This window comes from Gossypium raimondii, chromosome 3 (genome assembly GCF_025698545.1).
Source record: "Gossypium raimondii isolate GPD5lz chromosome 3, ASM2569854v1, whole genome shotgun sequence".
Lineage (NCBI taxonomy): Eukaryota > Viridiplantae > Streptophyta > Magnoliopsida > Malvales > Malvaceae > Gossypium > Gossypium raimondii.
The window spans coordinates 59,610,398-59,627,101 of NC_068567.1; the positions used below are offsets into that span (position 1 = coordinate 59,610,398).

A 16,704-nucleotide genomic window follows, 5' to 3' on the forward strand; every position below is an offset into this window, starting at 1 on the left:
GCCATCTCAATGGCCGATGTAATCTCCCGGATTCGGGTCCAGCATCTAGCCGGGTGGAGGAGGTTACAAATTAAGATAATTAAGAATTTAAATTAAATTAGGATAATTAGAGTTTTAAATTAGATAAGATAATTAGGAATTTAATTAATAGGTTAAATAAAATTATAGATTTTAGTTAAAGATAATTAAGAGTTTAAATTAAATTAGTATAATTAAAATTTTAATATATTTAAAAAGAGTTCTAATAATATGGTAAGTATAAAAATATTTAAACTGAAATTTTAGGGATTATAGGTTAGACCCTATTTCAGTTAAGAATATGGTACATATTATATTACAATATTATTTGCTATTTTATTTTATTTATTTCTTTTTGGTTGCATTTAATGTATTATATTACAATAATTATTTGTTATTATTTATTAAAATTGTAAGTGGAATTTGTTTAAATGTAGTTAAGATCATCAATAACATACTAAGATAATTAACATTGAACTAAAACTTATAATTATATTGTCATATATTTATACATGTCTTAACTTGTAAAAAGTTTAAACACAACAGTGCAATTTATAATTAATAGTAGAAGAGTATAATGATCAAGCAATGTTAAATTAACAATACATAACATAAACTTCATTAAAACATAAATCAAGCCAAGTGATGTTAACATTAGATACAACATTTAAAATTAATTTCACTACAACATACAATATAACATAAACTATAACCATTTAGAATTTCTATGTATGCAAAGAGATTCACCATTGGTGCATGGAGGAATGCACACACACAGTTCCCAATCACCATCTTTTTTATTAACTATATATTACGATATACCATGAAATTACTGCATGATGATGGCACATGCACCAGTGTCATATGATTCAAGGCTTAGTGGCCGAGCCAGACTGAGTAAACATGGACTTCGACCATTCAGGCATTTTAGCCCACTCAAGGTACTCTGCCTTTTTCTCAGGTTTCTTCTCCTCTTCTTTTTCATGCTTTGGGAACTCATGTTTATGTTCCTTACCCTCATCTTGCTTTTTCTTGTATTCGGGTATTTCCGGATATTCGACTTCGTGTTTCTGGTGCTCTTTAGGCTTTTCTAATTTAGGGAACTCGGGTTTTTCTTTCTCGTACTCTTCGTGCTCCTTCGATTCGCGTGATTCGTGGTACTCTTCATGTTTATGTTCCTTGCCCTCATCTTGTTTTACCTTGTACTCGGGTATTTTCGGATATTCGACTTCGTGTTTCTCGTGCTCTTTAGGCTTTTCCCATTTGGGGAACTCGGGTTTTTCTTTCTCGTACTCTTTGTGCTCCTTTGATTCGTGTGACTCGTGGTACTCTTCATGCTGTTTGCAGGGTTTTTGTTTTTCCTCCTTTTGCATTTCAGGCTTCTCAAGTTTTGGGTACTCTTCGTGATACTTTGGCTGTTTGTATTCTGGCTTTTCGTATTCAAACTCTTCGTGCTTTTCGTATTTTGAAGCCAATTGTGGCAGCTCTGATGAGGTTGTTTGTGTCTCGAATAAACGTCGAGCCGCTGCCGAGACAGTGTGGCTACCAGTCACTAGTGAGACACTTATGAGTAAAAGTTGGAAAAGGAAGAAAGGGTGACGAATGCTATGAGCCATGGTTAATCAAATAGAAAGAAAAGAACGTGTATTTGTGTGTGGATTGTTGTCTATGTGTAGCAAGCCTTTTATAGGAGAGAATGAGAGAAGGTTTGGTGGGATTTGGCCCCACGTTGTTTGTACCAATTTCTCATCTACATACTTGACTTATGGTAGGATTATGTTAAGAAGGTGCTCAATCCATGTCAAATATTTTTACGTAAATATACAAAATATAATCTTTCAAATATATGAAAAAAATGTTATAAAAATTAAGTGTTTTTCTTTATTTAGATAATAAAGATAATAATTTGTGACAGCATTTAGTTCGAGTAATATAAGAGTACTTTTCATAATAAGATTACGGAATGTAAGATTACAAGTACGATGTTCGTATGTTATATTATCTTATTTAGTTCATTTGATTTGAATTTTTGTGTTTGGTTAAGAGTACTTAAAATTACCTAAAAGTACATTTTTTCTAAATTGTCTTTGTTATAGAATTTGTTCTCTTAATGTTTCTTGGTCTCAATTTCCATAAAATTATGATAAATTATGTATTAATAAGTAAATATACGATGTTGAAATAAATTTATAAATCATAGTTAAAATATTTAGTGGAAAGAGATTGTATCCCACCATAATTATAATCATAATTAATATACTAATAAATAAATCATCAAGGTAAATATAATACTTATAATTTTGAAGTATAACAACATTAAGGAAAAATTATTTTTAATTAGATTTAAATTTTATTTTGGAAAAAATAGACTAAATTAATTAAAATAATAAAATTAAAAATAATTTGATTTAAAATTTAATATTATGCTTGTAATTTAAGATTAATTACACTTTATATTACTATATTTTAATATTATTTGTACGAGATTATAATATGAAATGCTCAAAATATTAAGAATCTAAATAACATAATTTTATTTTAAAATATAATATTACATTCCGTAATATAAAATTCAACCAACCAACATTAGTTTTTTTTTTTTTTGATGTGACCAGGGCACCTTGTTTTAATTTCATTTTAACATTATTCTGTGAGCAGTTGAACTAAACAAAGCGCCTTTATCCATTATGGGCAAAAATTGGCTCATTGAAGGCAGCTCAAACTTTGATCACTCTTGGGTAGACCAGCCAACTGCTTGCAAAAAGTATAATGTTATATACTTTACGTATCTCCCCACTGTCACATTCACCAAAGTATAATTATGATTAAATTATTAATATTATATGTTAAAACATAATTAAAAAATATGGTCAATCTTCATTTCCCTCTTCTCTCCACCGTTTGCAACAAAAAGAAACAAAAGAAGCCATTTTTAAGCTCTTAGCATTCGGCCAAGCTTTGTTGTTCAAATTGATAAATGATTGTTTGTTTGTTTTTTTTTTTTGTAATTTTTATGTTTTTGAAGACTCAAAAGCTTGATCTAACTAATCATGAAATTTGTGTCATTTGGTTAAATTTGATGCTTAGATGTGAAAAAGGATTAATTTCTAAAGTGAAAATTTATAGTTTTGAACTTAGGGACTAAAGTGTAAATATTTCAAAATTAGTTTGAAATTTATGTAATTATAGATAATAGAGAATTATAGAAGGATGAAATTGAAATCGGATTGAAAAATGAAACTTAAATTTGAAAGATATAACTATTTCGGTTTTAGGAATAAATTTAATAAAATTCAAAATTTTAGGGAACTTTCGAAAACTGAATTGAACTGACTTATATTTATAATAGGATGATATAAGGTAATTGAAATTGATAGATCGTAATAAATTATTATAGATCGGAACTTGAATCAACCATATGTTAATTGAAGAAAAAGGAAAAGTTGTAGATTCGACCCTGACGTCATGTCGTTGTTGTTTTGTCAAGTAAGTTTCTATAGACTTACTACTGTAGCACTGCAAACTCAGCCTAGAAGTTATGACTAGATTTTGAGAGTTACACTGACTACTTAAAGCTAGATTATTTGCTTCCCAAAACGTTGTTTGTTCTTGCATTAGTAATTTTGCAAAAAAAAAGAAAAAAGAAAGATATTTCCGTTTATTTCCTAGAAAACTTAATTATTGTCAAATAATTATGTTCAAAAACATACATTACTTTCCACCAAATCAAACTAAAAATTGTAATACTAACTTATTTAATCTTTCTAAAAACAAATTCACTTATTCGAATTTGTAGTAGTAAAAATTCTTAAACGTTTCAATTTTGAAAAAAATTGAACATCCTTTTCAAATAATAGAAAAATTATGCGAATATTTAAAATAATTATCTAAAAAACTCAACAAAACCCAAAACCAAAATAAAATTCTGAAAATTAGTCTGACAGTCCAAAAGTCCATAAATTTTAATTAATAATTATTTAATAAAATATGATGTGAGAAAACCAATCCAAGCTCCTAAATGCCATCCAATCCTAAGTCTGCAGATTGCCTGAAATGATTAAATAATTGGGTGAGCTATGAAGCTCAATGTTTGACTTAACTCAAGCATAAACACATATAATGTAATAAACAGATCAGGATATCATAGAGAATTTTATAACGTTCAATTGACCAAAATTGAGAATGCATGATTATGTTAATGCAATATTTTTCAGAAAAACACAATGCAAATTTTTTTTCGAAAATTTCCTACCCAACTCCAAATAGAGTTCCCCACGACTCGTCCATCCAAAACACACCAACAGATAATTGTAGAAAATGCCTCCAGAGTCACAAATAAACTACCAGAACAGATATGGGCGGTCGAGCCACCATAACCGCAGTCAAGATGCCAGAACAAATATGTGGTTAAACCACCAGATAGTGCAAATCATTAAACTGTCAAAACTTCCTCCTTACCATATCATCCCAACCCCATGTAATGTGACATAGCATGCAAGGACAGAATCAAAATAGTAAGCATGTTAAACTTGCAATCGTATCTTTAACAGAAAGCAGTAGGCATGAGATTCCATGCTTTGTAGAAGAGATGCGTCAGATTTCAATAATAAAAAATCAATTTAATTAGAATAGCCACAATGTCACATGCCATGAGAATTGGAATAAAACATACTATATACTTATCACACGAGATAAAACACACACAAAAGAAAAAAAACATATTTCGTTAATCAGACAATCATACATATCATTCATCGAAGTTTACAAAATCTTTGACCTTGAATATGCAATCTAAAACTCGGCCCTAACTATACTTACTCAAAATGAGCCCACTCGCCCTGTAACACTCCAAACCCGGCCTAGACATTATTGCCGAATTTGTCAGGTTACATAAACTTGTTTTAAACCCAGATATTGAATTCTAAAACATGTGTTTTGACTTACTAATTTTGGTTAATCAATTTCCAATTTTTAGGAAAATACTTGTTAAAATTATTTATTTATTTTATTACAGAAAAAACACTTAAATGATTACTTTATTTTGTAGCGAAACTTTCTAAGTTATCAAATTTTGAAAACCGTGACTTAGTTTGTAAAAACATATAATTTTGCAGTTTAAAAATAATAATTACTAAATCCAACAAAAGCAAATAAAAAACAAAAACAAAGTCCCAAACAGTTACATAGTCCAAAAAGTCCAGAATAGTTTAAAAACATAAATCGTCTTATTTATTAACTAGAAAATCAATCCGAGCTCTCGTATGCCGCCCGGTCCTAAGTTTGCTGATCACCTTAGAAATTAGAAAAATTTGAGTGAGCTTACAAGCTCAGTGTGTAACTCAACCTAATCAAACAGTTCATATAGTAAAATAATGCAAAAATCTTGTTTCAAATAGTTACAAACGCATGACGTGTTAAAGTTCACCACCAACTCAGTTAGTGGCCTAAAATCTTGGGCATATCAGCAGATGAAATATTCAAATTAGTTTCAATAAAGTTGTTAAATGGTTAGCTAAAATCATGGTTTAATATCTGATTGTGATTTTGCTATTAGGTTATCCTATTTTTTTAGCTAAAGTTGTTGTAGTTTCAGCCTATATAAAGGATGTAAATCAGTGAATAAAAAGTGTATTGAGTTCTTGTTTTTCATTGAGTCTTTTGTACACAATTCACAAAGTGTTATTGAGTAAGCGTCTTTTATTTTTTTACAGCAAATCTTCCCATGTTTTGTTTAGTCCACATAGTGTAAAGGTATTCGAAAGTGTTAAAGTCTCAGGAACACCAACCATGGAAGGGAAGAGAATGGAATCTATCTATGTGATGTCGGTAAAAACTGCTTATGTGGACAAAACAAAAAAGAATGAGATAACAGATTTGTGGCACACAAGTCTTGGACATGTCAGCTATCATAAGTTGAAAGTTATAATGAAGAAGTCAATGCTAAAGGGTCTTCTTTAACTTGAAGTGTGAGATGGTATTGTTTGTGCAGGATGTCAATTCGATAAGGCGCATCAGCTACTATATGAATAATCTAAGTACAAAACAAATACTCCATTAGAGCTAGTTCATTTTGATGTATTTGGGCGTGTCATGCAACCTTTAATTAGTGGGATGCGCTTTATAGTGAATTTTATTGATGATTTCTCAATGTATGTATGTGTTTTCTTTATGAAAGAAAAATCAGAGACATTTGCCAAGTTCAAAGAATTTAAAGAAGTAGCTAAAGTAGAGGTTGGTAGAAAAATTCAATGCTTACGCACAGATAATGGCGGGGAGTACATATCAGATGAGTTTTCTACATTTGTAAGAAATAACAAAATTCATCATCAATTCACATGTGCTGACACGCCATAGCAAAAGGGAGTTGCCGAGAGAAAGAATCGACATCTTGCTGAGACGTGTCGAAGTATGCTTCATGCAAAAAATATACCTGGAAGATTTTGGGCAGAATGTATGAAGATCGCTGCTCATGTCATTAATAAACTTCCAACACCAAAGCTTGGTTTTATCTCACCCTTTGAGGTACTATGGGATGCTAAACCTGCTGTTGGTCATTTTCGAGTTTTTAGGTGTATTTGCTATGTATTTATTACAGGTCATTTAAGGATCAAGTTCGATAAGAAAGCAATCCGATGTATCTTTGTTGGATATGATAACCAAAGGAAACGATAGAGGTGTTGTGACCCTGTGACTGAAAAATGGTACACATCACGCAATGTAGTATTTGAAGAAACTTCTTTTTGGTAGACCCCACAGCAAGTGAGATTGCCAAATTCTAAAGTAAAAGAAGATTAACCCCAAAGGAAAATAGAGGAGCAGTTTCTTGAGATACAACCAAGTCCTGCAACTAATGAAAAAATTAGAGACAATAAAGTTGTTGAGACAACAACAAATCCTTGGCGAAATGGTGTTCATCAGAGGCAGGAGGCCGAAATCAATCCAGAGGGTGAAGAAACTTCGCAGCCACAACTTAAAAGGTCAACCAGATTTTGTAGGCAAAATCTAAAGTATGCTAATGTAGCTGTAGCGGAGGAAAAACCTTTGGTCGAGCCAACAACTTATGAAGAAGCGTTTCAAGATTCTGACTGGGTAAAAGAAACGGTGGAAAAGATTGCTGCATTGGAATAAATCTAGACTTGAGAGCTTGTGCCACGTCCACTAGATCAGTTGAGAGGTACAAGGCTCGGTTAGTTGCAAGGGGATTTTCTCAACAATAATGATTGGACTATGAAAAGACTTTTAGTTAGGTGGCAAAGATTGTTACTGTTCAAGTTCTTTCGGCTCTTGTTGATAACAAAGATTAGAAGTTGTGGCAAATGGATGTGAAGAACTCTTTTTTGTATGGAGAGCTTGATTGTGAAATTTACATGAATCAACCTATTGAATTTGAGAGTGAAAGTCATTCTGGTTATGTTTGCAAGTTAAAGAAGGCGTTATATGGGTTAAAACAATTGCGGAGAGCAGGGTATGGTAAGATTACTAAATTTTTAGCTCAGGCTGGTTATGTTATGGCTCATGCAGATTCTAGTCTGTTTGTTAAAGTTAGTGAAGGTAAGTTGGCAATAGTGTTGGTGTATGTGGACGATTTTATAATCACTAGAGATGATAGTGAAAAAATCCACCAAGTTCGACAAAACTTATCAGTCCGCTTTCAAATGAAGGAAATTGGCTAACTTAAACACTTCTTGGGGCTAGAAATTGATCATACAAAAGAAGGCATGTTTCTTTGTCAAGAAAAATATGCAACGAATTTGTTACAGAAATTTGGAATGCTCAATTGCAAGACCATTACTATACTAGTGGAACCAAACATCAACTTTTGTGCTCATGAAAGGAAAGACTTGGAAGATAGGTTGATGTATCAGCAACTTGTAGGTAGTCCCATTTACCTAACTTTAACTCGACCTGATATTTCTTATATTGTTGGGGTAGTGAGTTGATATATGAAAAGTCCCAAGAAACAACACTTGGAAACAGTTCGACAAGTTTTAAGATATGTGAAGGGTACTCTTGATTATGGTCTTCTATATAAGAAAGGTGAGGTTTGCAAACTAGCTGGTTATTGTGATGCTGACTATGCAGGGATCACGATACATGTCGATCAACCACTAGCTATGTGTTCAAGTTTGGTTTAGGGACAATTTCTTAGTGTAGTAAAAGACAGCCAACTGTGTCCTTATTGACAACAAAGGCAGAATATAGAGCAGTAGCTATGGTAGCCCAAGAAAGTAAATGGTTAGTGTAACTTGTGGAAGATTTGCAGCAAAAAGTTAATTATGCAATACCCCTCTATTGTGACAATTAATCAGCTATTCTTTCAACAGAAAATTCTGTGTTTCATGGAAGGACCAAACATATTGAGGTGCACTACCATTTTGTTAGGGAGAAGGTGTTACAAGGAGAAATTGAGTTATCCTATGTCAAGACTGATAACCAGGTTGTAGACTTGTTCACAAAAGGCTTGAGTACAACTAAGTTGGAAAAGTTTTGCTCACAACTTGGGATTGTGAAAATATTTGGAGTTGGTGTTAATGGGGAGTGTTAAAGTTCACCACCAACTCAGTTAGTGGCCTAAAATCTTAGGCATATCAGCAGATGGAATATTCAAATTAGTTTCAATAAAGTTGTTAAATGGTTAGCAAAAATCATGGTTTAATATTTGATTGTGATTTTGCTTCTGGGTTATCCTATTTTTTAGCTAAAGTTGTTGTAGTTTCAGCCTATATAAAGGATGTAGATCAATGAATAAAAGTGTCTTGAGTTCTTATTTTTTATTGAGTCTATTGTATACAATTCATAAAGTGTTATTAAGTGAGTTTTTTTTTTTGCAACAAATCTTCCCATTTAGTCTAACATGACATATCTCACGATTCAACATGACAAACAGATCAATTACTAATACGAATGCAATTTCAAATTCAGATATAGATATAGATCCTACCCCCTTCCGCTGCACACTATCTCCGTCCATCACTACACACCAAATAGGGTTAATAAATACCCATCCAACCCTACACACCAATAAGTGAACGTATGTCACTTTTCAGAATAGTGCAGTCATGCTGCTAGAAATAATGCGGTAATCTGTCAAAATTAGATAAGTATATTCAAGCCACCAAAATTGCAGTCAAGCTGTCAAAACAGATATGTGGTTAAACCACCAGATAATACATATCATTAAATTGCCAACACTTCCTCCGTCACATAATTATCCCACCCCAATGCACGTGCTGAAACATAATACATACTCAGATGCACACAGATGAATCATGCTTTAACAGATCAGAAACATGCTAACAGAATTCTCAGATTTGTAGATCAAATACGGGATTTATACTACTAACATGTTTACAGATGATACACATAGCCTGGCACACGGCTGGGTAGCTTCAACAGTGAGTTTTTTGGCTTTGAGTTGTTTGCTATTTTTCGGGACAGAACGTACACACTTGCCCATTTTTCAATGCAACCACAACAGCGAGGATTCCGAAACCTAAAATGACATTTAGAAAGAACAATTTAGCAATGATACACTAAATCTAAGCCACAACTATTAACATTTGGCCTTATCAAACCGAATCAACCCCTAAAAATCCTTTAATTTGTAGGAGGTACATCGTATGCCTCATGATCTTCACCTAACAAAGAACTCGAAACGATTAATATCGAATATTCAAGAACATCCCAAAATCTCCCAACATTCACATGAAACAAAATTAGTTAATCTTACCATTGAAAAATACACAGAGTTACCTACAACGAGACGAAAACACAACTTTTCGTTCTCAAACATAACACAACAACGATATTGTTAAAAAATAATGGCAATAAGGATGACACAAAGGGAGGTTCAATAGAAAAGAAATCATGATGGTTTGGATTTCGAAGAGTATACCGAATAAAAGAGAGAAAAGAGAACTTGGAGAATAAATGAAAGAAAAATGTCAAAAGAAAATTTGAAAGAAAAACAGAACTGAAATTTATGGAAGAAGGGGAAAAATAGGATGGCAGAACTAAGGAGAAAATTGAGGGAAGAAGGAAAGAAGGACGGCAGAACAGGGGGAGAGATTTTAGGGAAATTTGTTTTTTTTAATTCTTTCAAATAAAAATAAAAATAAAATAAATTTGATAAGATCACAACCTACCAAATTAGATAACAATTAAATTAAACTGAAACTCTAACATCCTGGTGGCAATAGCAGAGCCTAAGAATTTCTTTTTTAGTTTTGCACATACACAAGATTCAAACATAGAATTTCTAGGTAAGCTAAGGCTTTACAACTGAACCAACAAGTTCATTCTTGTCAATAGTTGAGCAAAAATAATAGATAAGCTAGATGTTCAAAGATAGAGGTTGAAACAAAAAATAAATAAAAATTCAAGGGAAAGAATTTGAACACAAGGCCTCAGGCACATAACTAGAACACTTAATCACTGAAACAAATTAATTCACTTTACACAATTCTTGCAACCTTATTTCAAAAACAGGACATGACCACTCTTGGTTTACTAACCCAATTTATACTAACCCGATTTTTGAGATGTGACACTCCCTATCTGGCATAGCCGTGTCGCTCACACGGTCTGGTACACGACCGTGCGGTGTTGACAGTTTCAATTTTTGACCAATTGATCAGAAAAGACCTATTTCCAAAAAAAAATTACGAAAATGGGTCACTTTTTTAAAAAATAACGGGAATGGTTAGGAAGAATCACAATCTGAATGGTGGTGAAACAAAAAATAGGCAGCACTGGAGTGAACAACAGAGTGCTATTTTGCAATTTAATGGAAACAAGAAGAAATAAAAAGAAAAGATAAAAGAAGTAGAAAACTAAAGAAATCTGACAAAAGGAGTTGCAGCAAAAAGAAATCCACATGAAAAAAGAAAATTTAGTAACAAAAACTGAAGGCTGAGAAAAGAAACAAAGGAAAAATATAGATGAAAAAAAAAAAGAAAACTGAAGGTGAGGAAGTGGAAAAATGGGACGGCAAAAGTGAGAGAATTTTTGGGAATGATAGTTTTTTTCTAAAAAAAACCAATTACACTACCCCAATCAACCATATTTTCTGCTAACTTATCAAATTGACCAAAGTTTGAATTCAATCCAAATTCCTACAACATGGGCGGCACAACAGAACATGGGCAAAAATAATTCCATTTTTCACAGAAAAGATTTGAACTTGGAACCTAAGAGTAAGCTAAGGCCTTACCACTAAACCAACAAGCTCATTCTTGCCCACAATTAAGCAAAATTTATAGATAAGCTAGGTGTGACTAGCCAGGTATAGGGATAAAAATAACCAAAGTTCAAGGGAAAGGAATCAAACACAGGACCTAAAGCACACATCCAGAAAACTTAACCACTGAACCAGATGCTTATGAATTTATCGATGAAAGCGTGGCTCCAGAATAATCTCCATTCGTGAGAGTCTCACTTCGGAATAGAATCTTCCGATTACAAGAACATAAAATACCCTGAGTAAAAACTAAGAATGGAATCAAAACACTAAGTATATTTCCTGTCTCCCTAAAATTGTGTCTTGAAATTGATTACAATGGGCTTTATATAGGCTAAACTCGAAATATTAAACTGCCTAAATTTTCCTTGAATTCCTTAGAGTTCAACAAGGACAAATACACCTAATTTCCCTCCAAAATGTAATTATCTCGAGCATGACTTTTTTGGGCTACCCAGGGGATATGTTGCAACACAGGCATGCTATGTTACAACATAAAGGGTATGTTGCGATACAACAGGGAGCATGTCGTGACATCGAAGGCAGTTTCACACCAGGATTTATTTTTGGCTTCTGTCTTCGATGTTGAGACGTAAGTGTCTTTGTGTCACAACATAGACATCAGTTTTGGCCCGAATATACATCTTTAGCTCCCGATTTATCCTTCAAGACCATGTAGTCTTATTTAGATATATAAAATGTAATGAAAACTACTAAAAAGCATAAATTACTATTTTAAGCATGAAAACCTAAATATATACTAAGGTGCTTTAATTTAACTATTAAACAAGCTAAAGTTATGTGTAAAAAAGATGTAAATAATAGTGTAATTCATCGCAAATTAGACCCTTCTCAATTCACTAACCCAATTTTACTAACTTGATTTTTGGGATGTGACAACTACGTTCTCTTATAATATACCTTAATTGTGCGAATGTACTCATTAATTTATATTCATGTGTAATTTTGGTAAATTTTACATCTAAAGGACTAAAGCAGTAAAGCATGAAATATACTGAAAACTATAAATAGGTATATGATATTGAATGGATGTGGAATTTTTATACGTTTAGATAGTATGTATATGATGATGTAACGTGATTTAAAATGTATATGGAATGTTATGTGAATTGGGAAAAGTGTGTATACAGCTACAGGGTTTGAAATCATACGAAAACGGAATATGGGTGTTTGATCAGAGATTAATTCGGTGGCTTGAGATCCAATAGTTGTAGCGAATTCTCTAAAGCTAGTGTTAGCAGCATCGTACCAAGCTAATGTTAGCAACCCTGATCTAAAGCTAATGTTAACAGCCCAAATATGTCAAAACATGAAGTAAATTAGTCCTGTGTATCCAATTTCAATATACCAAGGTTATCCGGTTGTTAAATAAAAACTAAATTTATAATTAAAATAGAAATAGAATGGTTGAATTATGTGAACATGAATTGAGTTGTTAATTTTGCAAATTAGGCATGGTATGAATGATTGTATAACATTAATTGATTTGTTAATTTTTAAAATTGGGCATGGTTTGAATGATTGTATATGATATGGTTTGAGTAACATGGTTTGTTATGCAATTAAACTAACCTATTGGTTGTATTGTTGATTTGTATATAAAAACATAAAATGCCAAAGGATGTCATGTATTATACCATTGAATTTCAATTGCTTAAATTTGTTGTAATGTTCAGGTAAGTTAAGTAAATTTCATATGGACTTATTAAGCATTCAAAATGCTTACGTGTTATCTTCTTTCCTTGTAGATCATCGATTTACGAAATGCTTCGGTTGGATTACTATGCAGCTCACACTATCCTATCAGTGATTCGGTAGTCTTTTAATTGTTCTAGACTCAGTTATATGGCATGTATGTAGATGTTGTTGTGTATATGTGTTTACCTTAAATGATGCTTGGTTTTGAATGGTTACTAGTGGTGAATATAAATGAATACGTTGGCAATGTGATAAGATATAGTTGAAGTGGATGAAAAACAATGTTGGTAGTGAATTGGTTAAGTTAAATGCTGAAATTGAATGGTATCAAGTATTTGAATAATTAGTGATTTCATACGTTGATATGTTTTAGCCAAGTGCCTAATTGATGTTTAATGGCTTGAATGATCTTGTGGAAATGGTAAAATAGAAGTTTGGTAGATGTTCCTATATGTTTTTATTTGCTTGAATGACCTTGAATTGGAATGAAATAGGATATGTTATGTCATAAATTGATGATTTGATAAACCAAGCTAAATTGATTCGATTTACATCGGTCGATAGTGATATGGACCGAATTGAATATATTTAAAAATATGATATAATGCTATAAATGTGAAATTCAATTAGTATTGTTATGTGATAGAATATCATATGTGAGGATTGATGGTTGGTTGACGAAATTATGTAATGAAATTGAGAAATTGTTACCCTATTAATTGTTCGGGTAGAGTCGGATATAGTTGGCATGCCATAGGATAGAAATAGTTCAAGTTACTTTGACTATGTGTTGATGTGACACTGGTGCGAATCACTTCGGTTATATCAACAGTGAGTTTTTTGGCTTTGAGTTGTTTGCTATTTTTCGGGAGACAACGTACACACCTGCCCATTTTTCAATGCAACCACAACAGTGAGGATTCCAAAACCTAAAGTGACATTTAGAAAGAACAATTTAGCAATGATACACTAAATCTAAGCCACAACTATTAACATTTGGCCTTATCAAACCGAGTCAACCCCTAAAAATCCTTTAATTTGTAGGAGGGACATCGATGCCTCATGATCTTCACCTAACAAAGAACTCGAAACGATTAATATCGAATATTCAAGAACATCCCAAAATCTCCCAACATTCACATGAAACAAAATTAGTTAATCTTACCATTGAAAAATACACATAGTTACCTACAACGAGACGAAAACACAACTTTTCGTTCTCAAACATAGCACAACAACGATATTGTTAAAAAATAATGGCAATAAGGATGACACAAAGGGAGGTTCAATAGAAAAGAAATCATGATGGTTCGGATTTCGAAGAGTATGCCGAATAAAAGAGAGAAAAGAGAACATGGAGAATAAATGAAAGAAAAATGTCAAAAGAAAATTTGAAAGAAAAACAGAATTGAAATTTATGGAAGAAGGGGGAAAATGGGATGGCAGAACTAAGGAGAAAATTGAGGGAAGAAGGAATGAAGGACGACAGAACAGGGGGAGAGATTTTAGGGAAATTTGTTTGTTTTTTTTAATTCTTTCAAATAAAAATAAAAATAAAATAAATTTGATAAGATCACAACCTACCAAATTAGATAACAATTAAATTAAACTGAAACTCTAACATCCTGGTGGCAATAGCAGAGCCTAAGAAATTTTTTTTTAGTTTTGCACATACACAAGATTCAAACATAGAATTTCTAGGTAAGCTAAGGCTTTACAACCGAACCAACAAGTTCATTCTTGTCAACAGTTGAGCAAAAATAATAGATAAGCTAGATGTTCAAAGATAGAGGTTGAAACAAAAAATAAATAAAAATTCAAGGAAAAAATTTGAACACAGGGCCTCAGGCACATAACTAGAACACTTAATCACTGAAACAAATTAATTCACTTTACACAATTCTTGCAACCTTATTTCAAAAACAGGACGTGACCATTCTTGGTTTACTAACCCAATTTATACTAACCCGATTTTTGAGATGTGACACTCCCTATCTGGCATAGTCGTGTCGCTCACACGGTCCCAGTACACGGCCAATGCGGTGTTGACAGTTTCAATTTTTGACCAATTGATTAGAAAAGACCTATTTCCAAAAAAAAAAATACGAAAATGGGTCACTTTTTTAAAAAATAACGGGAATGGTTAGGTTTTACTAAAACGCATTGAGCTAGAGTCGTTTTTAGGGAAAGTCGAAAAGCGCCCATTTCGGTGGTTTTTCCTCTTAGACCAGAAAAAGCGCCCGTCGGTAGCGTTTAAAACTTACAAAACTTACAAAACAAGCTTTTATATAGACCCAAAATCTCATTTCTCGATTAATCTAACAGACCTCCAAAGTAACCAAAATCAACCTTCTTAGAATAAAAACCAACAAATTACACTTACTTAAAGATTATAATAGGAAGAATCACAATCTGAATGGTGGTGAAACAAAAAATAGGCAGCACTGGAGTGAACAACAGAGTGCTATTTTGTAATTTAATGGAAACAAACAAGAAAAAAGAAAAAGAAAAGATAAAAGAAATAGAAAACTAAAAAAATCTGACAAAAGGAGTTGCAGCAAAAAGAAATCCACGCGAAAAAAGAAAATTTAGTAACAAAAATTGAAGACTAAGAAAAGAAACAAAGGAAAAAAATAGAAGAAAGAAAAGAAAATTGAAGGTGAGGAAGTGGAAAAATGGGACGGCAAAAGTGAAAGAATTTTTGGGAATGATAGTTTAAAAAAAACAATTATAATATCGCAATCAACCATATTTTTTTCTAACTTATCAGATTGACCAAAGTTTGAATTCAATCCAAATTCCTACAACATAGGTGGCACAATAGAACATGAGTAAAAATAATTCCATTTTTCTCACAAAAGATTTGAACTTTGAACTTAAGGGTAAGCTAAGGCCTTACCACGAAACCAGCAAGCTTATTCTTATCCACAATTAAGTAATTTTATAGATAAGCTAGGTGTGACTAGATAAATATAGGGATAAAAATAACCAAAGTTCAAGGGAAAGGAATCAAACACAGGACCTCAAGCACATAACCGAATACTTAACCACTGAACCAGATTAAGTTTCCTTACACAACTACTATATCATTTCATTAATTGTTCGAGTAGAGTCGGATATAGTTGGCATGGCATAGGATAGAAATAGTTCAAGTTACTATGACTATGTGTTGATGAGACACTGGGTGCCAAATCACTTCGGTTATATCAATGAGGCAATGGGTGCCAACCACATTGATGAGCGCTAAGTGCAAACTATTTACTTTGGCATTGTCGGAAGAGGCACTGGGTTCCAAACTTGCGTGATTGATTGGATTCGTGTATCCGTCTTAGTCCGATTCAGTTAATAGGATATGTAAATGGGATAAATGAAATTTCTTTAAAAAACAAATGCAACAAAATAATACAAAGATTAATGACAAATACTATAAAATCTTCCACACATCCCCAAACACCTTTATTTCAAACTCATTTGGTCATCTTCAAACAAAAAGAGACAAAATCCCACACCATTTTATATTTTATAGTTTTTTTACTTATAAAGTTTGAAAATTTTATTTATAATGTAACAGATGTTAACTTTTTGGAAAAATTGTAAACTCTATAAGTAAAAAAAATTATAAAATATAGTGTTTCTTTAATTTTATGTTGTTAGTTAAAAGAGGAAGGAATCTCACATTGTCTAGGAACAAGCTGCAAACCTATTCATGAGTCTATATATACACATAT

General features: G+C 32.3%; 1 protein-coding gene across 1 annotated transcript; it reads right to left on the bottom strand.

The window, feature by feature from the left end:
• Window positions 1–887: 887 nt before the first annotated feature.
• LOC128039997 (protein PELPK1-like) lies at window positions 888–1,634 on the bottom strand. Its single transcript, XM_052628962.1, has one exon. The coding sequence runs from the start codon at window positions 1,632–1,634 to the stop codon at window positions 888–890; it is 747 nt and encodes a 248-aa protein (XP_052484922.1).
• Between the last annotated feature and the right edge of the window lie 15,070 nt (window positions 1,635–16,704).